The sequence below is a fragment of the Tamandua tetradactyla genome, chromosome 17, assembly GCF_023851605.1.
Source record: "Tamandua tetradactyla isolate mTamTet1 chromosome 17, mTamTet1.pri, whole genome shotgun sequence".
Lineage (NCBI taxonomy): Eukaryota > Metazoa > Chordata > Mammalia > Pilosa > Myrmecophagidae > Tamandua > Tamandua tetradactyla.
This window is the reverse complement of record NC_135343.1, coordinates 36,043,787-36,068,198: the sequence shown is the minus strand read 5'-3', so window position 1 is coordinate 36,068,198 and position 24,412 is coordinate 36,043,787. Positions and strand designations below refer to the sequence as shown.

General features: G+C 34.9%; 1 protein-coding gene across 9 annotated transcripts in view; it reads left to right on the top strand.

Moving 5' to 3' along the window:
- Positions 1–23,871, top strand: part of WDPCP (WD repeat containing planar cell polarity effector) — a 486,016-nt gene extending 462,145 nt beyond the window's left edge. For 6 of the 9 annotated variants that reach the window (XM_077134365.1, XM_077134367.1, XM_077134364.1 and 3 more), the window contains one exon: positions 18,072–18,143. In XM_077134365.1, the coding sequence (XP_076990480.1) occupies positions 18,072–18,128 (57 nt within the window). In that variant the 3' untranslated portion in view covers positions 18,129–18,143. Of the gene's footprint in view, positions 1–18,071; positions 18,171–23,033 lie in introns of those variants that run through there. The other 3 variants (XM_077134369.1, XM_077134366.1, XM_077134368.1) reach the window with 2 other exon arrangements.
- Positions 23,872–24,412: the final 541 nt, after the last annotated feature.

Genomic DNA, 24,412 nt, shown 5'->3' with positions numbered 1-24,412 from the left:
AGGATAAACTTATGAAGCATGTAATAACATGGATGGACCTAGAGAACATTATGCTGAGTGAATCCAGCCAAAAACTAAAGGACAAATACTGTATGGTCCCACTGATGTGAACGGACATTCGAGAATAAACTTGCAATATGTCATTGGTAACAGAGTCCAGCAGGAGTTAGAAACAGGGTAAGATAATGGGTAACTGGAGCTGAAGGGATACAGACTGTGCAACAGGACTAGATACAAAAACTCAAAAATGGACAGCACAATAATACCTAATTGTAAAGTAATCATGTTAAAACACTGAATGAAGCTGCATCTGAGCTATAGGTTTTTTGTTTGTTTGTTTGTTTGTTTACTATTATTATTACTTTTATTTCTTTTCTCTATATTAACATTCTATATCTTTTTCTGTTGTGTTGCTAGTTTTTCTAAACCGATGCAAATGTACTAAGAAACGATGATCATGCATCTATGTGATGATGTTAAGAATTACTGATTGCATATGTAGCATGGTATGATTTCTAAATGTTGGGTTAATTTCTTTTTTTCCGTTAATTAATAAAAAAATTCATTAAAAAAAACTGTATAACATACTGAGTAATTTTTTCCTTTTCAATTGTAACAAAGGTACACACTAATGTAAAATGTTAATAGTGGAAACGGTCTGTAAGAGGGGGTATATGGGAATCTTGTACTTTCTTCATTATTTTCCTGTAAACCTACAATTGCCCTTATATAAAAAAAGAGAAGAAATCCTTCCCCATTACCAATGTCATACAGAAGCTCTCTTATTAAAATTTTTGGGGTGGGCCACGGTGGCTCAGCAGGCAAGAACGCTTGCCTGCCATGCCAGAGGACCCGGGTTCTATCCCCGGTGCCTGCCCATGTTAAAAAAAAAAAAAAATTTTTTTTGCCTTTCCCATTTATCTTTCTCTATTTTAATTCCTTTTGTATGCCAAGTACATGTAAACCCAAAATTAAAATGAAGTTATTCTTAGCATATAGAGGGATATACTGCTACTTTAAGTTAGAGATTAACGCAAACTTAGATTTTAAGTCTTTAAATCGTCAGACAAGCATGACAATAATAATAATCAACCAGGCTCCACAGGTCAATATTATTTAGAAAGATTGGCTATAATGAACTGAGCAGATCTGTTTTGCTCTTAAGAAACGACATAAAACATACTCTGAGTATACAGATCAGCAACCAGCTCAGCCCTGCTCTACTTCATTCTAAATCCCCAACTATATCTAGGTTTTCTTTTTTCAGTGGAATTCTGCGATTTAAATGTCAAATGCTCATACCCTGATTATAATAAATAGCATTTGTTTTTAAAATATTATCCATTTTGGTTCTGTGTATTTTTAAAATGTTTTACTGACAAATCTTCACATATATACAGTCCATACATAGTACACAATCAGTGGTTCACAGTGTCATAGTTGTATATTTATCACCATGAGCATTTTTAGAACATTTGCATCATTCCAGAAAAATAAATAAAAAGAAAAAGGAAAAAATTCATACATCCCATACCCTTTACCCCTACCTCTTATTGACGAGTATTTCAATCTACCCAATTTCAATATCCCTCCTATTATTTATTTATTTGCATGGGCAGGCTACATATTTATCTTTTATCCTTATTTTTTTACTCATCTATCTATACCTTGGATAAAAGGAGCATCAGACATAGGATTTTCACAATCACACAGTCACACTGTAAAAGCTATATAGTTATACAGTCATCTTCAAGAATCAAGGCTACTGGGACACATAGGTACTTCTCTCCAGCCACTCAAATACACCACAAACTTTTTAAAAGGGATATCTATCTAATGCAAAAGAATAACCTCCAGGATAACCTCTCAACTCTGTTTGAAATCTCTCAGCCACTGAAACTTTATTTTGTCTCATTTCTCTCTTACCCCTTTTGATCAAGAAGGCTTTCTCACAAATAAAGTGTCAATGGCTGAGAGATTCCAAACAGAGTCGAGAGGTTATCCTGGAGGTTATTCTTACGCATTAAACAGATATCATGTTGTAGTTAAGATGTAGTGGAGAGGCTGGAGGGAACTGCCTGAAAATGTGGAGCTGTGTTCCAGTAGCCATGTTTCTTGAAGATGATTGTATAATGATATAGCTTTCACAATGTGATTGTGTGATTGTGAAAACCTTGTATCTGATGCTCCTTTTATCTACCTTATCAACAGATGAGTAAAACATATGTAATAAAAATGAATAATAGGGGGAACAAATGTTAAAATAAATTTAGAGTGAAATGCTGGTGATCAGTGAGGGGGAGGGGTGGGGGGTAATGGTATGTATCAGTTTTTTCTGTTTTCTTTTTAATTTCTTTTTCTGAACAGATGCAAATGTTCCAAGAATTGATCATGATGATGACTATGCAACTATGTGATGATATTGTGATTTATTGATTATATATGTAGAATGGAATGATCAAAAATTACAAATGTTTGTGTTTGTTTGGTGTTTTTTTGGTATTTAAAATAAATTAAAAAAAAAAAAAGGCTTTCTCAATCAAATGATGCCTGGTCTCCGCTCATCCTAGGAGTTCTGTCCCATGCTATGAGGGAGATTATACCTCTGGGCATCATGTTGCACGTAGTGGAGAAGGCAATGAGTTCAGCTGCTGTGTTGGCTTAGAGAGGCCAACATCTGAGCCACAAAAGACATTCTCTGGGGGCGGGCCATGGTGGCATAGCAGGTAAGAGTGCTTGCCTGCCATGCCCAAGGACCCAGGTTCGATTCCCGGTGCCTGCCCATGTAAGTAAGAAAAAAAAAAAAAAATTCTCTGGGAGTGACTCTCAGGCCTAATCTTTTTTTTTTTAATTAATTTTTAATTTTTAAAAATATATATGACAAAGAAACACAAACATTCTTAACATATGATCATTCCATTCTACATATAATCGGTAATTCACAGTATCATCACATAGTTGCATATTCATCATCATCATCATTTCTTAGAACATTTGCATCAATTCAGAAAAAGAAATAAAAAGACAACAGAAAAAGAAATAAAATGAAAACAGAAAAAAAAAATTATACATACCATACCCCTTACCCCTTCTTTTCATTGATCACTAGCATTTCAAACTAAATTTATTTTAACATTTGTTCCCCCTATTATTTATTTTTATTCCATATGTTCTACTCATCTGTTGACAAGGTAGATAAAAGGAGCATCAGACACAAGGTTTTCACAATCGCACAGTCACATTGTGAAAGCTATATCATTATACAATCATCATCAAGAAACATGGCTACTGGCCCCCTTCGGGGAATGGTGAGAGTGGGGAGAAATTCAACTTCCCCAAGTTGAATTCTTGATATTCTCACAAGCAGTGTGGACAACCAAAGCTATAGGCTGAGCCCCCAGTCTTGGGATTTGTTCACATGAAACTTAACCCCACAAAGGATAGGTCAAGTCTACTTAAAATTTAGGCCTAAGAGTCACCCCCAAGGGAGCCTCTTTTGTTGCTCAGATGTGGCCCCTCTCTCCAGCCAACACGACAAGCAGTCTCACCACCCTCCCCCTCTCTGAGTGGGACATGACTCCCAGGGGTGTGGACCTTCCTGGCAACGTGGGACAGAGATCCTGGAATGAGCTGAGACTCAGCATCAAGGGACTGAGAAAAACCCTAGAATGAGCTGAGAATTAACATCAAAGAATTGAGAGAAACTTCTCCACCAAAAGGGGGAAGAGTAAAATGAGACAAAGTGTCAATGGCTGAGAGATTCCAAACAGAGTCGAGAGGTTATCCTGGAGGTTATTCTTACGCATTAAGTGGATATCACCTTGTTGTTCAAGATGTAGTGGAGAGGCTGGAGGGAATTGCCTGAAAATGTAGTGCTGTGTTCCAGTAGCCATGTTTCTTGATGATGACTGAACAATGATATAGCTTTCACAATGAGACTCTGTGAATGTGAAAACCTTATGTCTGATGCTCCTTTTAGCTACTATATCAACAGAAGAGTAGAACATACGGAATAAAAACAAATAATAGGGGAAACAAATATTAAAATAAATTCAGTTTGAAATAGTGGTAAATGAAAGCAAGGGGTAAGGAGTATTGTACGTATAGTTTTTTTTTTTCTCTATTATCATTTTATTTCTTTTTCTGTTGTCTTTTTATTTCTTTTTCTAAATCGATGCAAATGTAATATGCAACTATGTGATGATATTAGGAATTACTGATTGTATATGTAGAATGGAATGATATCTAAATGTTTTGTTAATTTTTTTAATTAATAAAAAAAAATTTAAAAAAAAAAAAAGAACCATGGCTACAGGAATACAGCTTTACATTTTCCGGCAGTTCCCTCCAGCCTCTCTATTACATCTTGAATAACAAGGTGATATCTACTTAATGCATAAGAATAACCTCCAGGATAACCTCTCGACTCAGTTTGGAATCCCTCAGCCATTGACACTTTGTTTCATTTCACTAATTCCCCCTTTTGGTGGAGAGGGTTTTCTCAATCCCTTGATGCTGGGTCTCAGGTCATTCCAGGATTTCTGTCCCACATTGCCAGGAAGGTCTACCTTCCTGAGAGTCATGTCCCACGCAGACGAGGGTGAGGTGGGGGGGGGTCAGTTTGCTTGTTATGTTGGCTAGAGAGAGAGGCCACATCTGAGCAATAAAAGAGGTTCTTCTGGGGGTGACTCGTAGGCCTAATTTTAAGTAGGCTTGATCTATCCTTTGTGGGTTTAAGTTTCATATGAACAAACCCCAAGACTGGGGGCTCAGTCAGGCCTAATCTTAAGTAGGCTTAATCTGTCCTTTGCAGGAATAAGTTTCAAAGGGGTGAACCCAAGATCGAGGGCTTGGCCTACTGAATTGGTTGTCCCCACTGCTTGCAAGAATATCAGAAATTGCCCAGATGGGGAAGTTGACTATTTCCTCCTTTCTCCCCAGTCCCCCAAGGGGACTTTGCAAATATTTTTTATTCTCTGCCCAGAATACTCTGGGATATTCAGGGCACCACACTAACCTGTTCAAACCAACAAGATCTCACGCCATATTCAAGATTCCATGTAATTATGGTGTTCAAATACACTGACCATACAAGTTAAATTAGATAATCCACTACCCAAAATATAAATTTTGCACCAAATAAACATCTTTCCCTTTGGTCTCACACAGAAGTTGAAGTTTTAAAATATGGACCATATCATTCTTTACCCTATATCCTGATTTACCTTAGTCCTATCCAAATAAGCTTCGTTCGTATGTCTAGTTGAAGCCTGATCACTTTTTCAACATTTTTAACAATTGCTGTATGGGGTAATGCTGACTTTTACAGCTTCAGTGCTCTAAGTCTGCATCTCAGGTGTCACATAAATACCCAGAGTTTCAGGGAACAACCAGGTTCACACAAAAGCTCAGTATCTCAGAATTTAGAAATAACAGTTACAACTCCTGAATATATGTGACTGCCGTAAGAGCTTATATTCTAGGACCCTTTAAGGTAGGCCCCAACCTGATAACCCATGTTCTCAACTTCTCCGAGTTTCTATATTATAGTTAGTCCATATAAGTGAGGCATGATAATATTTATCTTTTTGTTTATGCCCATTTCACTCACCTAGTTGCATGCCTCAAAACTTCATTCCTTCTTTCAACTGCTCAGTAATCCATTGTATGTATGCACCATAGTTCCCCCTTCCATCCCTCTGTCACTGTACCCTTAGGCCACCTCTATCCACTGCACATACATAAACACCAATGTGCAAATGTCCATTCGTGTCCCTACACGTAGTTCCTTAGTTTATTTATTACTACACTTAGTGTATTTATTTAAAATAAAACATATTTTATCCCTATATAAATAGCAGTGGAGTTGCAGGATCCTATGGCAACCCCACCCCTAGCCTCCTGTCGAACCACCACCCTGACCTCCAGAGGGGCTGCACCTCTCAGCTTCCCTGCCAACAGTGAACAGGTACATCTCTTTCTCCACATTTTCTCTAGAACTTTTTTCACTGTTCATTTTTAAAGTTTAAGTCTCCCATCCAACAACAATCCAACCCAAGTAAACAAACATGCCTTCACCACCATAATCTACATGAAGACATTTACTTTTCTTCCACAAAGAATCCACACACCACCCTCGTACCCCCACCCTGTTAACATTTAGTTTTGACATAATGCCTTTGTTACATTCGGTGGAAGCATATTACAATATTACTGTTGACTACAGACTCTAATTTGCATTGATTGTACCACTTTCAGCATCTTGCAATGTTGACATTCATTTGTCCTCCCTCATGCAAAAACATTTTTACATTTATACATTTATTCACCATAATTGTCCACTCTAGGTATTCCTAAGTTATACCATCTCAGTCTTTATCCTCTATCTTTCCTTCTGGTTTCATAAGTGCCCCAGCCCTTCTCCCTCAACCATATTCACATTCAGCTTCATTCAGTGTACTTATATTATTGTGCTACCATCAAATAGTATTGTGCTATCCATTTCTGAATTTTGCAGTCAGTCCTGTTACACATTCTGTAGTACTTCAACACCAAATGCCCAATCTCTACCTTCTTTCCATCCCCTGATAACCTGTGTTTTTAACTTTAACTCTCAAAGTTCGCTCATTAATGTTAGTTCTATGTATTTTAATAGATATTTTGTGTTTTAATTGGATATTTTGTGTTTTTACTCTAAGCTGTTTCTTATCTTGCCATTTTAGTCAGCATCTTTGGGTAAGTGGGCAGTACAGAGTGGCTTAGATGTGTTTAAGATAATGGTGGCTGTGATTCCCAGGCCTGGCACTCAACATAGATCATAATTCAGTAACAGGAAATAGCTTATACTAAAAATGGGAAAATAAAGAGTTCATATTTGAATTTTACCACAAGTCTCAAAAAAATGTGTACAGTTGATTCAAACTGGGTTCAAACATCATCTACCAATGTATTTGTTATGTTCCTTAATTTTCTTTTATTCTAGAATAGGACTCCACTTTTTATGCATTTCATTAATTAGAGAAATCAGGTAATTTATTCTACATAAAGTCCCACATTCTGGATTTGATTGATTGCTCATTTAACTGGTTCATCTGCCCCCCATTATTCCCTATATACTAGTATTTAGATCTATAGTCTTGATTAAATTAAAATTAAACATTTTTAGGTACTTTTTTTACATCAAACCATAAGGTATATAACATCTGATTGACCCAATTTATACTGATGCTTTAATTGACCTGGGTTTAGGAGGTGTATGATTTCTCTATTTAAAACTTTCCTATCGGGTAGGCAATGGTGGTGCAGTGGCAGAGTTCTTGCCTGCCATGACAGAAACCCAGGTTCGATACCCAGTGCCTGCCCATGCAAAAAATGAAAAACAAACAAAACAAAAAAAAACTTCCCTATCAACCTTTCACTCAGTGGTTTTTTAATCCATTAACCAACATTACCTAAGCACTTTTTCATTAAGTGTGATTATAATTCTGTCATTTCTCTATATTTATTAACTGGACCTCTTCTGTAAAGAAACATTTTCCCTCAAAAAAAGTTTCCCCCAGAAAACCAACTACGGTTTCCATGAAGGACACAATTTATAAAACACACAATAAATGCTTGATTCGTTCCCTTTATTCATTAATATTTGGAGAGGAGGTCAGCAAGGCTTTCCTGCACAGGTCTGGGCAGTAAATTCTTAGTCACAACTATTTAACTTTGACATTGAAGCACAAATGCAGTCACAGAAAATAACTAAATGAATGAAGGTGGCTGTGTTCTGATAAAACTTATGGGCACTGAAATTTGAATTTCATATAATTTTCATGTTATGAAATATTACTATCTTTTGATTCTTTCCCCAACTATTTAAAAATACAAAACTAACCTTTGCTTATAGGCCTTACAATAGGCGGTGGACCAGATTTGACCAACAGGCCATAGTTTACAACCCCTTGTTAACAGTAATGAGTTGATGCCTCAGTGACCTCTAGTTGCTGTATGTGACCAGTAAGGATATTTGTATGTGGGTTTGTTTTTTTCAAATCACTGATAACTCCTGGATTTTTAATCACTTGATGGGTTCATTCCTCTGTAGTCATTATCATTTCTGATGCTCCAGCCATTCCCCTTCTAGTTGGCTCCTGTGTCCCTCTGCTGTGATCCTATTAATCTTTAGTAGTTACCTTTATTTTATGGCATAAGACATCCCTGCGTTAGACCTTGGAATCTTCTATTCCTTCAAAAGCCCTGATACTCATTCTGTAGGGCTAACAATGTGTTTAGACTTTTTTGGTAGACAAAATAGGAAATACTGTCTAAGAAAAACATGAAAGAAAAAGAAAAAAAATGTATGTTTTAATTGATAATTCTAATTTAAAATTTAGAAGTGGTTTTATCTACCTTACAATTTAATTTCCACCTTCTTCTATGACTCTTTTTACTTGTCTCCAGTCTTTTCTTTTTAACCATTCTATATAATGTTGTACCTTGACATTTTAATCAAACCTAAAGGATTAGCAATAGGAAGACATTAATATCGGTAGCCTAGGCTCCATCCCAAGTTTCAGACTGATATATCCTGCTGCTACAAGTAACTGCCAGACTAAGATAATTGTCCCTTCTATGAAAATCCACAGCACCCTGTACTTCTCCTATCACCATAACTGTCACTTTTTATTTTAAGTTCTGGTTTAATTGTCTGTCTCCCCCACCAGAATGGCTCACTATTAAATCATTAGAAACAGGCCTGGAATTTTGTGGTGAATGTTTGTCAAATAAGTACAGACAAAAATGAATGAATAAATAATTCTGACTATATTTATTCAAACATGCAAATATCCAAAATATAACATTTCAAAACCCTAACTCATCATTTTGCCCTCCAAACCTAAACTTGCTTCTTCTCATATATGATCTTTGTCATTCTTGATTCCTTCCAACCTACTCACAGCTAATCCAATAAATCAACAAATTCTATTGATTAATGACCCTAAGTATTTCTAGAATCTAGCTCCATATCCATTCTAATTCATGTCTTAGTCATTTTCCCCTGGAGAGTTGCTTCCAAATTAATATCTTGGCTTAATCTATTTCCCCTACCACCTCAAATTTAGCCTTAGCAGTGTTGCCAGTGTATTCTACTTAAGTATCACGCCCCTGCCTAAAATCCCACAGATTAAAGTCCAAGTTCATTACTGTAGTATATAAGGCTCTCCATTACCTAAGCTGTACATTCCTCTCTCATTTCCTGCCACCTTGTTTCACTGGTATCTCTAACCTTGGCACACTATAGGTGTTTAATAAATGTTTATTGAACCAAATTGGATCTATGTAGAGTTAAGTACCTTCTCATTAACAGTATTTTTTCCAACATAAGAAAGTTATCAAATATGTAAAAAAAAAAAAAGTGAAAGAATTGTACAGTAAACATCCACATACCCACTTACATGGATTCCACAACATTTTACCATATTTGCTTATTCACATATCTATCCATCAATCCATCTTATGTTTCGATACATTTCAAAGTAAGCTGTAAACAACTATACTTTACCCCTTTAGCCATTTTAATATGCATATCATTAACCAGAGTCTAATATTTCTTTGTACGCCTTCCTCTGCCCCTACAAAATGTATATACAATGAAATGCATAAATCTTAAGTATACTATCCTGTGAGTTTATATATACTATAAAATATGTATCCACATATATTGTACAATATTTAGTATTATGCCTTTATTATAGCCCACCCCCCAGAAGGCTTTTACCCAAACAATTTTCTTAAGATAAAAGTTCATATTCCGGGAAGGCCACGGTGGCTCAGCAGGCAGAGTTCTCACTTGCCGTGCCAGAGACCCAGGTTCAATTCCCGGTGCCTGCCCATGCAAAAATAAATAAATAAATAAATAAATAAAATAAAAAGTTCGTATTCTGCTCAGACCTCAAGTTAGATTATGGTTAAGTTGCTAAGCAGTGATACTGTTTTTAATTGCAGCTTACTTTAAAGCTAACTTTAAGCATCATAAGAATACAGACTTTAATTTTAAGAAAATTGGTTAGGTAAAATCTTGGAAATATATATATATATATATATATATATAGGAAACCAGGTGTAGAGTTCTCCAAATCTTTTAATTAGCTTGCTGTCAAAACTTTTGTTAGCTATATCTCTTTCTAGTATTATATGCTGGTGCCTGTTTACAAGTTCTCAAAGAAAAGTTTACCCTTCAAATTTCCTCATTCACTTCCTCTTTTGTAGAAGAAAATTATGTTTAAAGAAAGAAAGAAAATTTATGGTGCCATGACTTACACTGAAATAACTAACATCTAAAGGACAATTTATATGTCTTTTTAAAAAATGCTGTGGCAGTTTATTCCCTGTAATAAAATTACACAAAATAAAATTAATTACACAACTGTTTAACTAATTCCTCCTCACTTTTAATGCTTAGAGACCATCTGCTCAGTGTTCTCACTAACTTCAGCTACCCTGTAATTTACTACAATGATAGATGTGGTCCACTTTAAGAAGATTCTTGCCCACTTTGAAAAACACATTTAAACAGACCTTCATTGAGATACATAGCTACTTCCCCATTTGCAGTCATAATAAAGAGAAAACAAATCAATTTATGAATTTTTTCTATTTAAACTTTAAAAAAGAGACACAACACCACCTTAATCAGAAACCATCATGAAGTGCCCAAAGTATACATTAATTATCTGTACATATCTAGAGAGAGAGAGAGAGAAAGAAGATTTCACACACACACACACACACACACACACACACTGAGTGAGTAGTATTGCTTAGAAGGGCAACCTACAGTATTAGAGTAAGGAGGGATATCAGAGTTAGTTCATGGTAATAAAATGTGCAGTTGGTAGAATGTGGAAGAAAACAAAACCGCAGAAACTACAGAGAGTTTACAATTTCTACTAGCCAGAAAAATGGAGTGAGTCAAAAACACAGAAGGATTTTACAAAGTGGGATTAGATTTCCAGTGGAATCTTAATGCTGCATGTATCATTCTGGGTTGCTTTGGCAAAGGTGTCCCCTCCTTATGCTAATGATATTATAATGAGAAAACCACGTATAAGTGAAGTAAACAGCGATGAGAAATGGAACCACTAGAGGTCTAGCTAGTGGGAATCTTCTAGGGAAGATTTTAGGAGTTATTTGTGCTAAAGACAAAACCTAGGGAAAGTATTTGAGTTTTCTATTAAACTTTAATAGGCAAGCTTTAAAGAGGTTACTTGGGTCTTGTATGTGTTAAAAAATATTTATAAAATATTCTTAAATATATAGACATGTTCTAAAGAGGAAAGTTAGGTAAAAAACAAAAGTGTAAACACAGACACACTATACTATCATTCTTCATAAATATAAACAAATTTATATTAGTATTTATGGCCTATTTACTTCCTGTAAGACTGGGACAGTTCAAAAATATATATATAAAATATAAACTAAGCAAAAACCAATTAAAATTGCATAGTAAGAGATACTGTTGAGTATCTGGGGATTTTTTTACAAAATGAAAACTGACCTTACTCTGAATTTCAGGAGGCTAAGGCAAAAAAACAGAAATAGATGGATTTGCTTTGGGAGGTATCAAGTATAATAGAAAGACTGCAGGATTTGTGGGCAAACTACCTCAGTTCCAGTTTTGTTCCACTTCTTCCTCACTGCTACTCCTTATACCTATTTCCTCTTCTGAAAAAGAATAATAATTATTATATCTAATCTAATAACACCACAAGATTGTTATGTCAAATTAGGTAATGTGAAAGTACTTTATAAATTCCAAAACACTGCTTATTATTATTGTTCCTACTGATAGAAACTTTTTTCTAGCACTGAATCATACTGAAGATGGTTTTGATATGCAAGGGCGGTTCAATGTAAGAAAATCAATTAATGTAATACACAACACTAACAGAACAAAGAAAAAGTCCATATGATCATTCAGTTGATGAAGAAAATACATGTGACCATATCCAGTATCTTTTCTTGACAAAAAACACTCAGAAAACTAGGAATACAGGGAAACATCCTTAACATGAAAAAAGGTATATATGAAAAAAGCCATAGTGAACATCATACTCAGTGGTGAAAGACTAAAGCTTTCCCCCTAGGATGAGGACAAGACAGGGATGCCCACTGATACCACTGCTATTCAGCATTGTACTGGAAGTTCTATCTAGAGCATTTAGGCCAGAAAAAGAAAAATAAGGCACCCAAATTGGGAGGGAAGAAGTCAAACTTTCCCTATCTGCAGATGACATGATGATCATATGTATAGAATATCCTGCAAAATCCACAAGAAAACTACTACAACTAATAAACATATTCGGCACAGAATTGGGGTATAAGAGCACCATTCAAAAGTGTTTCCCATTGTCCTTCCCCCTACATGGGACATGAGATTCAAGGGTGAAAGTCTCCCTGACAGGGTGAGAGATGACTGCTGATACCAAAACGCTGAAATTTACTGCTTTTTGTATATATGTTACTTTTCACAAAAAAAAGTTGATTGTGATGATAAATGCACAGCTATATGATGATACTGTGAACCACTGATTGTACACTTTAGATAATTACACGGTATGTGAACATATAATATACATCAGTAAAAACAAATCTGTGGTGTTTCCATATACTAGTAATGAACAGTATGAAGAGAAGTATAACTTAGAGCAACTAAAAGAATCAAATGTTTAGGCATAAATTTGACCAGCATATAAAGAACTTATACACTGAACATTTTTTAAAAACGTTATTTAAAGAAACTAAAGAAGACCTAAATAATGGAAGGATATTCTGTGTTCATGGATTGGAAAATGAAATCTTAAGATGTCAGTTTTACCCAGAGCAATTCACAGATTCAGTGCAATCCCAACAAACTTCCAAGAGCCATTTTTGTAGTAATGGAAAAGCCAATCATCAAATTCACATGGTAGCCTCCTATATTCTAGGACAGCTAGAAGGAAAAATATGAGAGGATTGTATGGTAGCACATGACAAAATCTGGGATCTATCCTGTAACCACTTTTTGAAGAATGCTTTGAAAACTATTGCTTTTTTATTTCTTTGCTTTGTATATATGTTATACTATACAATAAAAACGTTTATAAAAGAAAAAAATTCACATGGAAGAGTAAGGAGTAAGGGGTTGCAAATAGCCATAACCCATCCTGAGAAAGAACAAAGTTGGAGGGCTCACACTTCACATTTTCAAACCTATTACAAAACTATAGTAATCAAAACAGCATGGTCCTGGCATAATGGCAGACATATAGACCAATGGAATCAAATTGAGAATTCTGAAATAAACTGTCACACCAATATCCAACTGATTTTTGATGACAGCATCAAGTCCACTCAGTGGGGAAGGAATAGTTCAACAAATGTTCTCAGAAAACTGGATCTCTGTATGCAAAAGAACGATGTGGACTCCTACCTCATACCTATTATATAAAAAAAAAATAACTCAAAATGAATCAGACTTAAAGAACAAAAACTATAAAATTCCTAGAAGAAAGCATATGGAATCTACAGATTCAATGTAGTACCAATCAAAATTCCAACAACCGACTGTGAAGACTTGGAAAACCTAGTTACTATATTTATCTGGAAGAGAAAGAGACCCCAAAAAGCTAAAAGCATCCTAAAAAAGAAAAATGAAGTGGGAGTATTAAAGACTTCCTGATTATTGTAAAGCCACAGTGGTCAAAACAGCATGATACTGACACAGAGATAGAAGTACTGAACAATGGAATCAAATCGAGAGTGCAGAAATACATCACCAAATCTATGGTCGACTGATTTTTGACAAGGTCCCCAAATCCAGTGAGCTGGGACAAAATAGTCTTTTCAATAAATGGGCATAGGAGAACTGGATATCAATAGCCAAAAGAATGAAAGAGGTCCCTTATCTCACACCCTATTCAAAAATTAACTCAAAGTGGATCAAATATCTAAATATAAGAACTAGTACCAGAAAGTTTCTAGAAGAAAATTTAGGGAAACATCTTTAAGACCTAGGAGTAGGAGGTAGCTTCCTAAACTTTACACCCAAAGCACAAGCAACAAAAGAAAAAATAGACAAATGGGAACTCCTCAACATCAAATGTTTTTGTACCTCAAAAGACTTTCTCAAAAAGCTGAAGAAGCAGCCAACTCAATGGGAGAAAGTATTTGGAAATCACACATCAGACAAAGGTTTGATACCCTGTATACATAAAGAAATCAGCAACTCAACAACAAAAGAACAAACAACCCAATTATAAATTGGGCTAAAGATATGAATAAGCTTTTTTTTTCTGAAAAGCAAATACAGATGGCTCAAAAGCACACAGAGATGCTCATTTTCATTAGCTATAAGGGAAATACGGATCAAGACTACAATGAGATACCTATAAGAATGGCTGCTCTAAGAATGGCTCACACCTATAAGAATGGCTGTTATTAAACAGACAGGAAACTACAGATATTAGAGAGAATGTGGAGAAATTGGGACACTTCTGAACTGCTGGTGGGAATGTATACTGGTACAGCTACTATGGAAGAAAGTTTGGCAATTCCTTAGGAAACTAAGTATCAAGTTACCCTATGACCCAGCTATACCTCTACTCGGTGCATACCCAGAAGAGCTGAAAACAGTGACACAACAGACATTTGCACACCAATGTTCATAGCAGCATTATTCATAATTGCCAAAAGATGGAAACAATCCAAGTGTCTATCAACAGACAAGTAGATTAACAAAATGTGGTATATACATACAATGAAATATTAAGCAGCAGTAAGATGAAATGACATCCTGAAGCACATGACAAGAAGTTGAACTCAAATGTAAGGGTATAGATAGAAACGAAGGTGGTTCACTAGTGGGTCTGTAAGTAATACTGAAGGTAAACATGATTGAAAAAGGTTGAATAGGCCTGTGGGTCCCTCGATTAACACTACAAATATAAACAAGTTCTTGCATGAAATACTTCAAAGGTATGATTCTTGTACAAAGAATGTTTAAATTTAGGGTATGGGGGAAAACTGCTATTGCATGCTATGGGCTATGTTTAACAGGGGTAAGGAAGACATTGTTTATGTTTTAGAACCATACCTACTCTTTGAGACCAAAGGAAGAAGGGTTTATTTTCTCCAGAACCTAAATTTTCTATAGCAGATAATCTAACTCAACCAGTCTGAAGAGTTCATTTGAACAAATGAAACATAGGGAGCCCAGATAAAAATGAGGACCTTTAATCCTGTATAGTTTAATGTAATGCCTGGATACATCCTATAATATATTAAGCAGATAATCAAAAAAGTATTGGCAAAGTCCCTTAAAGGATGGAAGAAAAAATATGAAACCATTAAACTTTACCATCAGGGAATCCCCTGGTACCATGTCAAACATTAGGGACACCCAAATCAATAGGCCAAGCCCTTGATCTTGAGGCTTACTCTTGTGAAGCTTATGTAGGTAGCGGAGAAGCTTAACCTACCTATAGCTATGCCTAAGAGTTACTTCTGGAGGACCTCTTTTGTTGCTCAGATGTGGCCTCACTCTCTCTAAGCCCAATTCCGTTAAGTGAAATCATTGCCCTCTCCCCTACATGGGACATAACACCCAGGGTTGAAAGTCTTCTGGCGGCATGGGAGATGATTTCCAAGGATGAATCCAGCCCTGGCACCATGGGATCAATAATTCCATCCTGACCAAAAAGGGGAAAAGAAGTGTAACTAAACAAGCATCCATGTCTGAGAGTTCAAAAGAGTCAAGAGACTACTCTGAAGGTCACTCTTATGCAAGCTTCAGTTAGACATTGCTACCTATCATAACTTGCCAAGCCCCAACCAAAACCATTCCAGCCAATCCTAGAGAATACACAGGGCAATAGTTACGATCCTACAAAGGTTCCATGCACTAGGATAAATTTCCAGAAACTGACAACCTCCAGATGGATCCCCAGACCAGATAAGTCCTGAAACCTCGAGGGCCCAGCCTCTCCAGAACATCAGCTATTTCCATCTCCCTACCCCTTATTACTGACCACCCTTTCCAAAATGAAAAGTTAGAATGGCCACAACCCAAATACTCCTAAAGAAGGGATAGAAAGATCAAAGGTGATGGTGGATTTATATAGAGAAGGTAGGGTTTAACTAATGAATATGATTGGTGAATCATTAAATTGATATTTCTTTTAGTCTCCAGTATCTTAGAGCAGCTAGAAGTACAAACCTAAAATTATGGAATTGGGACCCATACCAAACTCTGAAATCTGCTGTACAACTAATTGTCATGCTGTGCTTTCAAATTTACTGCTTTTTTGTTTATATGTTATTTTTCACACACACACACACACAAAATTAGTTGTGAAAATAAAAAAGTATTTATTCCTTCTAGCCTCCTATATTCTAGAGCAGCTAGGAGGAAAAATCTGAGATGATGGTATGGTAGCCCATGACAAACTCTGGGCTCTGTTCAGTAACTATTTTTTGAAGAGTGTTTGGAAACTATTGCTTTTTTCTTTGCTTTGCTTTGCTTTGTATATATGTTTTATTATACAATAAAAAAAAGTTGATTAAAAAAAAGAAAAGAAAATGGGGGCCCAGATTGTAATCTCTTGTAGCAGTCACAAGAGATTTGTCTGGAGTGGTAATTATTATTTCTGGATTTTGAGAGGTTGTTTTATATATATGTATAACCTGTTATTCAGAGATAAAAACTAAGGCAGTCAGGTCAGGATCACAGTAATTCAGAACACAGGGATAAGGAAGACAGTGTGTATATTTTAGAACCTCATCTACTCTTTGATATCAAAGGAAGAAAGGTTTATTTTCTTCTAAATTTTCTGTAGCACATAATCTAATTCAACCTATCTAGACAGCTCATTTAAACAATTGAAACACAGGGAGCCCAGAATGAACATGAGGGCCTTTAATCCTGTATAGCTTAATGTAATGCCTGGATATATCCCAGAATATATTAAGCACATAATCAAGAAGTATTGGCAAATTTCCTTGCAGGATGGGAAAAAAAATATGGAACTATCAAACATTACCACCAGAGAAACCCCTGATACTATGTCAAACATTGGGGACACCCAGAACAATAGGCCAAGCCTATTGATCAGAAAACTTGCTCTTGTGTAGTTTATGTGTGTGGTTGAGAAGCTTAGCCTACCTATAGCTATGCCTGGGTGTTGTTTGCAGAGGACCTCTTTTGTTGCTCAGATGTGGCCTCACTCTCTCTGGGCCCAACTCTGCAAGTGAAATCCTTTCCCTACCCCTTACATGAGACATGACATCCAGGGATGAAATTCTCCCTGGCAGCATGAGAGATGACTCCTATGGATGAGTCTGGCCCTGGTGCCATGGGATCAACAATGCCATCCTGACCATGAGGGGTAAAGAAGTGTAACAATTAAGGTATCAGTTGCTGAGAGAGTTCAAGGAGAGTTGAGAGGCTACTCTGGAGGTTGCTCTTACATAAACTTTAGTTAGACACTGTTACTTATCATAATTGCCAAACCCCAACCCAGGCCATTCCAGCCAATTCTGAAGAACACCTAGGGCAATATATAAGATTGTGCAAAGGTTCCATGCACTAGGGTAATTTTCCAGAAAACTACAACCTTCAGATGGGTCCCTTAAACCTATCAGAACCAGCCTTTCCAGAACATCTGCTAGTTCCATATCCCTACCCCTTATTACTGACAGCCCTTTTCAACATGAAGGATTGGGAATGGGCATGGCCCAGATTCCCCTGAAGAGGGGGAGAGGGATCAAAGGTGATGGTGGAGTTATACAGAGAAGGTAGGGTTTAACAAATGGGTATGACTGCTGAATCATTATGTTGATATTTCTTTTGGTTTTCAGTGTCTTAGAGCAGCTAGAAGTAAAAACCTAAAATTGTGGAATTGTAACCCATACCAAACTCTGAAATCTGTTCTACAACTAATTGTACTGGGTTTTGAAATTTATTCCTTTTTTGTATATATTTAATTTTTCACAAAAAAGAAAAAAGTCAATTGTGATGATAAAAAAATACTTATTCCTTCTAGCCTCCAATGTTCTGGAGCAGCCAGATGGAAAAATCTGAGATGATGATGGTATGGTAGCCCATGACAATTCTGGGCTCTGTCCTGTGACTACTGTTGAAGAGTGCTTTGAAAACTATTGCTTTTTCTTTCTTTGCTTTGTATATATGTTATATTATGCAATAAAAAAGTTTAAAAAAAAAAGAAAATATATGGATACATCATCAGGGCCTTGTTTTAGGCAATCATTTCTTAGACTTTCAATGAAGAGCACAAGCAACAAACAAAAAAATAAATAAATGGGATGTCATCAAAATTTTAAATATCTGTATATCAAAGGCCTTATCAATAAAGTAAAAAGACAACCTACAAAATGGGAGAAAATCTTTGGAAATCATATATCTGATAAAGATTTAATATTCATAATTCTTACAACTCAACAATAAAAAGACACACAACCCAATTAAAGATGTGAAAAAGACCTGAATACACATTTCACCAAAGATATACAAATGGCCAATAAGCACATGAAAAGATGTCCTAAGTCATTAGCCATCAGGAAAATGCAAATCACGAAAACAATGAGATCTCAGTTCACACCCTTGCAACCACTGTGGAAGCCAGTTTGGCTTTCCTCTGAAATATAGAATTATCATATAGTCTGGCAATCCCACTTTGAGGTATATACCCCAAAGAATTGAAAGCTGGGACTCAAACAGATTATTTGCACACCAGTGTTCATAGTGGCATTATTCATAACTACCAAAAGGTGGAAACAATCCAAGTGTCCATAAACAAATGAATGGATGAATAAAATGGAATATTATTTGTCATAAAAAGGAATGAAGTTCTATGTATGCTACAACACTGATGAATCTTGAAGACATCATGTTGAGTCAAATAAGCCAGACACAAATGACAAATATTATATGATCTCACTTACATGAAATAATTAGAATATGCAAATTAATAAAGTCAGAAACTAGAATACAGGTTATCAGGGGTTGGGTAGAAGTGGAGAATGGGGAGGTAATGCTTAATTGGTATGGAGTTTCTGTTTGGGGTTATTAAAAAGTTTTAGTGTTGGATAGAGGTGGTGGCGGCACAACATTTTGAATTAATTAATATGCTGAATTGTTTATTTTGAAGTGGATAAAACAGGAAATTTACATTGTATATATGTTGCCAGAGTAAAAAAATTTTTTTAAAAAAACCAACATAAAGATTGTACCCTAATGTAAGCTATGGAATATAATTAGTATTATAATTATAATACTATTGTTTCATCTATTGTGACAAAGGTAACACAATAATGCAAAATGTTAATAATAGGGAAAATTATTAACAAAATGTCAATAATGGGAAAAATAGGTATGTGAACGGAGTGTATGGGAACTGTACTACCTGCATGATTCTTTTGTAAACCTACAACTGCTCTAATATAAATAAATGTGTAAAAAACAAGAATACTTGTGCTAGAAAACTGTAAAACAAAGTAAACATGCCTTAAAACAGGTTTTGCAAACGACAGAAATCCTATTTACATGGATATTCTTCTAAGTTTCTTTAAAAAGCTAAAATAATTATACTAATCATAATTCAGTGAAGGTATTTCTGTGAAAAGATGAGATGACAAGTTCTAAATACATTCCTTTCTGAGTGTCTACTTAACACAGAAGTTAGAGAGTTAGAGAACTTGTCTATTAAATTGTCTCTCATAAATACAAGAACTTCGAACCAGCCTTTGGCAAGTGCTAGATTGTAGTAAATTTGAGATTACATTTTCTGCTGGAAAGAACATCAAGCATCACAACTCTGCAATGTTAGTTACAAAGAAATTCCTGTATGATACTAAATATGTAAGAAGTAGGGTTAATAATCTACAGTGAAACTTGAGTAGTTGGACAGCTTGCTCAGGAAAGCATTTCCTGCCATACAAGCATGCCTGTAAGCAAAAGCCTCAAATGACAAGAACAGGCAATCATAGGAGCCTGTGTCACATAAAAAGCCATAATGGAAGAAAAAAAAAAAAAAACACTTCACATGGAAATAAAAAATCTAAATTCTAATTCCACCTCTGCCACTAAGTTAGTAACACTGGACAAAAACTTAATCCATGTGTGCCTTAGTTTCCACATCTGAAAAATGAAAGAATTTCAGATTAGAGACATTTAAGGTTTCTTCTCTCTGGAAGTGGTATACTTCTGAGATTTAATGTATTGTTGAACCAAATCAGAAACTCTGTGAGAGACCATGAGTAAAGGAACACAGGAAAACTAACATAAAATGAGACAATCACTTATATTAAAAAAAAAAAAGTCTGTCTTAATTAAGTGAACAAAAGGTCAAAATCCAGTTTACAGCAAAGCAAACCTTAACTTGTCTGCAGAATTTGCTTACGAAAGTCTGTGTACATTTAAAAGAAAGTGACCTGGTATCACCCAACATTAGGTAACAGCAACAGGGTGTGGCTCAGAAAACACACTTAGGCATATGTAAAAACTAAATGAAGGAACGGGGAATACCCTTTTGTTGCTGAAATTACTGCAGGAATTAACATGCAGCTTCATTCAGTCAAGGGTGAACATGATTTCAGCACATAATAAAATGATGATCAACCAACCTTGGAACCACAACTTCCTATTACAAAACAAAATCACCTCTTCTCAACCAGGAAAGAAACAAAGCAAGTGATGCCGCACCACTGCCCACCAAAAGAAAAAGAAAACATACTTCAAGTAAAAATTCATGTATTCAAAGATTCTTACCCATCATATATTTTCTTGATTTTAAATATTACCTTTGAAAGTTGTTTAGCACTAACAGCACAGTGTTATCCAGAGGCCTAAAATTTCATATTTTTCCAATAATTCTATTTCTATGGCTTTATACAAAGGAACTAATCCTAGATACAGAAAAAGGCTTTATACCTAAGAATGTCCATTTTAGGGTTATTTATTAAAAAGAAAAAATGGAAACAACATAAATTAACCAAAATTAAAATGTTTAAGTAAAATTCAACACCATATAGAAGCATTGAAAAGTACTTAATGTGAGACCAAAAAAAAAAAAAAAAGATTAAGAATTATATGTACAATATGATTACAGCTGTGTTTTTAAAAGTTATGAATGGGAAAAAATACACTGGAAGCAAATATGTCATGTTAAACCATAATGGCTAATGGGACTATAGGTAAATTTTTGTACTTTTCTGTTTTCCAAATTTTATTTACTGAATATGCTTTACTTCTAATAATGATGTAATAACTAAGTTTATAAAATACATTATCTAATTAATCTTCAAAATATCCCTTTAAGGTAAGTAGGAAACAAGGTTAATCAGCATGAACAGACTATCATGGATACACGGGGAAGTACCCTTCATGATGTCTTTTAAAAATAGGATGGATTTTTAAGGAAGTCCTTCAAAGGAAAAAAAAAAATTTTTAAGTCCGGAGAGATCCTTGAGAAGTTAAGTCTATGATTCCCACTTTTTAAGATGTTATAACTAACATAAGAGAGGCATTAAGGCCTGGATAGAAGACACTATAAGAATATCAAGAAAATGGCTGAACAGATATTTCTTGAATATCAAAGTCTGGATTTCCAAAAATAATTAAATCCAGATAGCAGAAAAATAAAATAACCTGCCTTGGTTCTCTGTTATATAAACTAGACTTTAGTATACTAGTTTATAACCCAGGAGTTGAGCTTATGTTTTTTAAAATGTCAATACTTACTGTGTTTTGTCTTTAAATAGAAAGTTACCTAAAATCCCTGAACTTGCCGGCAAACACACAATCCCAGGCAGTATTAAATTACTCATTCTTTTTGTTACCTGTTTTTCCAGGTTTGTTTGTTGTTGTTTTTTCTTTAATTTTGTGTACATCAGGATCCATAGGCAAAGTGTTTTTCTTACTTTACAACCTGTTTTCTGTGGAATGTGACTACTTAAAATAGTAAAAATGCATCAAACTTCAAAGATATAATTTAAGGAATAAGTTTAAAATAAATTATTTTCAAATAAATTATTTTCACTGATACTTTAAGAGAAATGTCTGCAGTTATGACATGTGACTGTAATTGTCATCTCTACGCTTCATTACTTATCCCCTATACTATTTCAACTCTAAGGTGGTTATCTCCAAACTTTCAAAAGTAGCCCCTATGAATTCTTTTATTTTTAAATAATCTCACTCACCATTAGCCTTACTCTCAAACATCCTCCAATTTTAGAATTTGATAATATCTTTTTTTTTCTGTACCTGATGAAAATGGGGGGAAAGTGTGATATAAATATGGTAAGAATAAGAATTGGAAAATAGATGAGGTTCTTGTTAGCACTGCTTTGCAGCTTCATAAAATTTTATAACGGGCTCATAAAACCATGAACTTTTAATGTCTTATGAACCATTACTTCAAGAGCCACTATCAAGTACTCAGTTCAAAATTAAAATTAAGAAATATATACTATAGGGTGGGCCACGGTGGCTCAGCGGCAAGAACGCTTAACTGCCATGCCAGAGGACCCGGGTTTGATTCCCGGTGCATGCCCATGTTAAAAAAAAAAAAAAAGAAATATACACTATAAAGGATCTCTCTCAACAGCAAGTATTATAAAATCAAATAGATGGAATCATGAATGATGACACACAGTTTAATAGACAATTTTGCCCCTTGCCCCTTTTGTTGCAGGAGCCTTTTAGGTGTTTCTAAATTTCAACTAACATGCTGTCCTTCCTTCTTTGTCTTTTTATGCTTCATGTTATTTCTTTTGACTAATTTTTATTAACACTATCAACATTTTAATAATCTAATAAAACAAATTACAGTTCTCTCATTTCACATGTATAATGCATTTCGAACTATTTTGTTTCACTTGTTTTAAATGTTTAAATTGAAAATAATGAAGATAAACTTTAAATCAATTTTAACTCTCTGCTTGAAAGTTATTTTATTTTAATTATTTTATTTATTTATTTGCAGGAAATCGGAGATGTTGATTCTCTCAGAATGGTTCACTTTGGCCTGGTGTAAATGATAAGAAAAGTTTTTTTAGTTCAAAAAAGAAATATGCCTTTCTCACATCTAAACTTTTTTTTATGTGATACAGATTAAAATCCCCCTGTAAGGACTGACAAGAGGAAAGACTATGAATCAGTTAAGATTTTTTACTTTAGTGTTTTCTAAATGAAGTTTTATTACTTTCAAAAACATGCAGCCTTCATCACCACAATCAATTTTAGAACATTTTCATTACTTAAAAAAAAATGCAGCAAAATAGCAAAGTAATCCTAAGTAAAAGTCCTTAGCCTACTCATTTTTAATAATTTAAATTTTGTAAGTGGCTTAAATTTTACATTATTATGTGTTATTTCAAATTGAAACTTGGTTCTCCCAAGTATTTTAAACATTTCCCCCTTGCAATCTTGTTCACGTTATAAATTTACAATATGAATAAACTGTTTATTAAGCAAAATTTCAGCCATGAAATTTTGTTGGGAGACAACTCTCCATGGGTCTCAAATTTCTACACAATTTGCTAGTGAGGTATTGACTGCCCCTTGAACAGAGAGATATAATCTCCCTCTGGAGCAAAGGTCAGACATGCTTAACGCCCATTATAAAAGATTTGGGTTTCCTAAACTGAGTACTCCTCTCCTGTACACAGTGCACTGAGTGTGCAGATGTCTTCTGGCCATTTTCACATTGCCTGTGAGAATAGGACTCAGAGAATTAATGGGAAAAAGTGTTGATACTCCAGCTACTGCTAATGCTGTGAATAATAAACTGTCATTTGTCTCTGATATAGTCTCCTGTCTTCTGTCAGCATCCACGAAACTGTAGCATGGCCACAAAACTATAGCATGGTAATGTGTTAGCTGACAAGTAAGATAAAATTTCAGATCCTTTACACTTCTTGACACCCATTCTTTAGAAGATAGTGGATATTTTACAATCACAGATGTCTGTAATAACTAATATGTTTTTTAAATATTGTACATGGATTCAATTATGTAATTTTATATATTACTTTTTATGTAACAAATTATTTAAGTATATAAACTATATACAAGATTGTATAAGTTAAATCTTATAGAAGTTAACTGGATTGGAAGCTTTATACTTCTAATCTTTCTCACCATTTCATATTCATCTTACCTCTACCAAATATTAAGACAAAGAAAGTAGTGAAAGAAAGAAAGTAGAACATTGAAATTAGATTTTTCAATCTGCTACTGCTCTAAAAAGGTTTTAGTAATGTGTAGCATACAAGTTCACTCAAAAGGGATGGAGAATTACCAGAAAAAAAATCATTTTGCTATTCCACCTCTTTCTACCGCACAGATAATCAAAAGTTAACT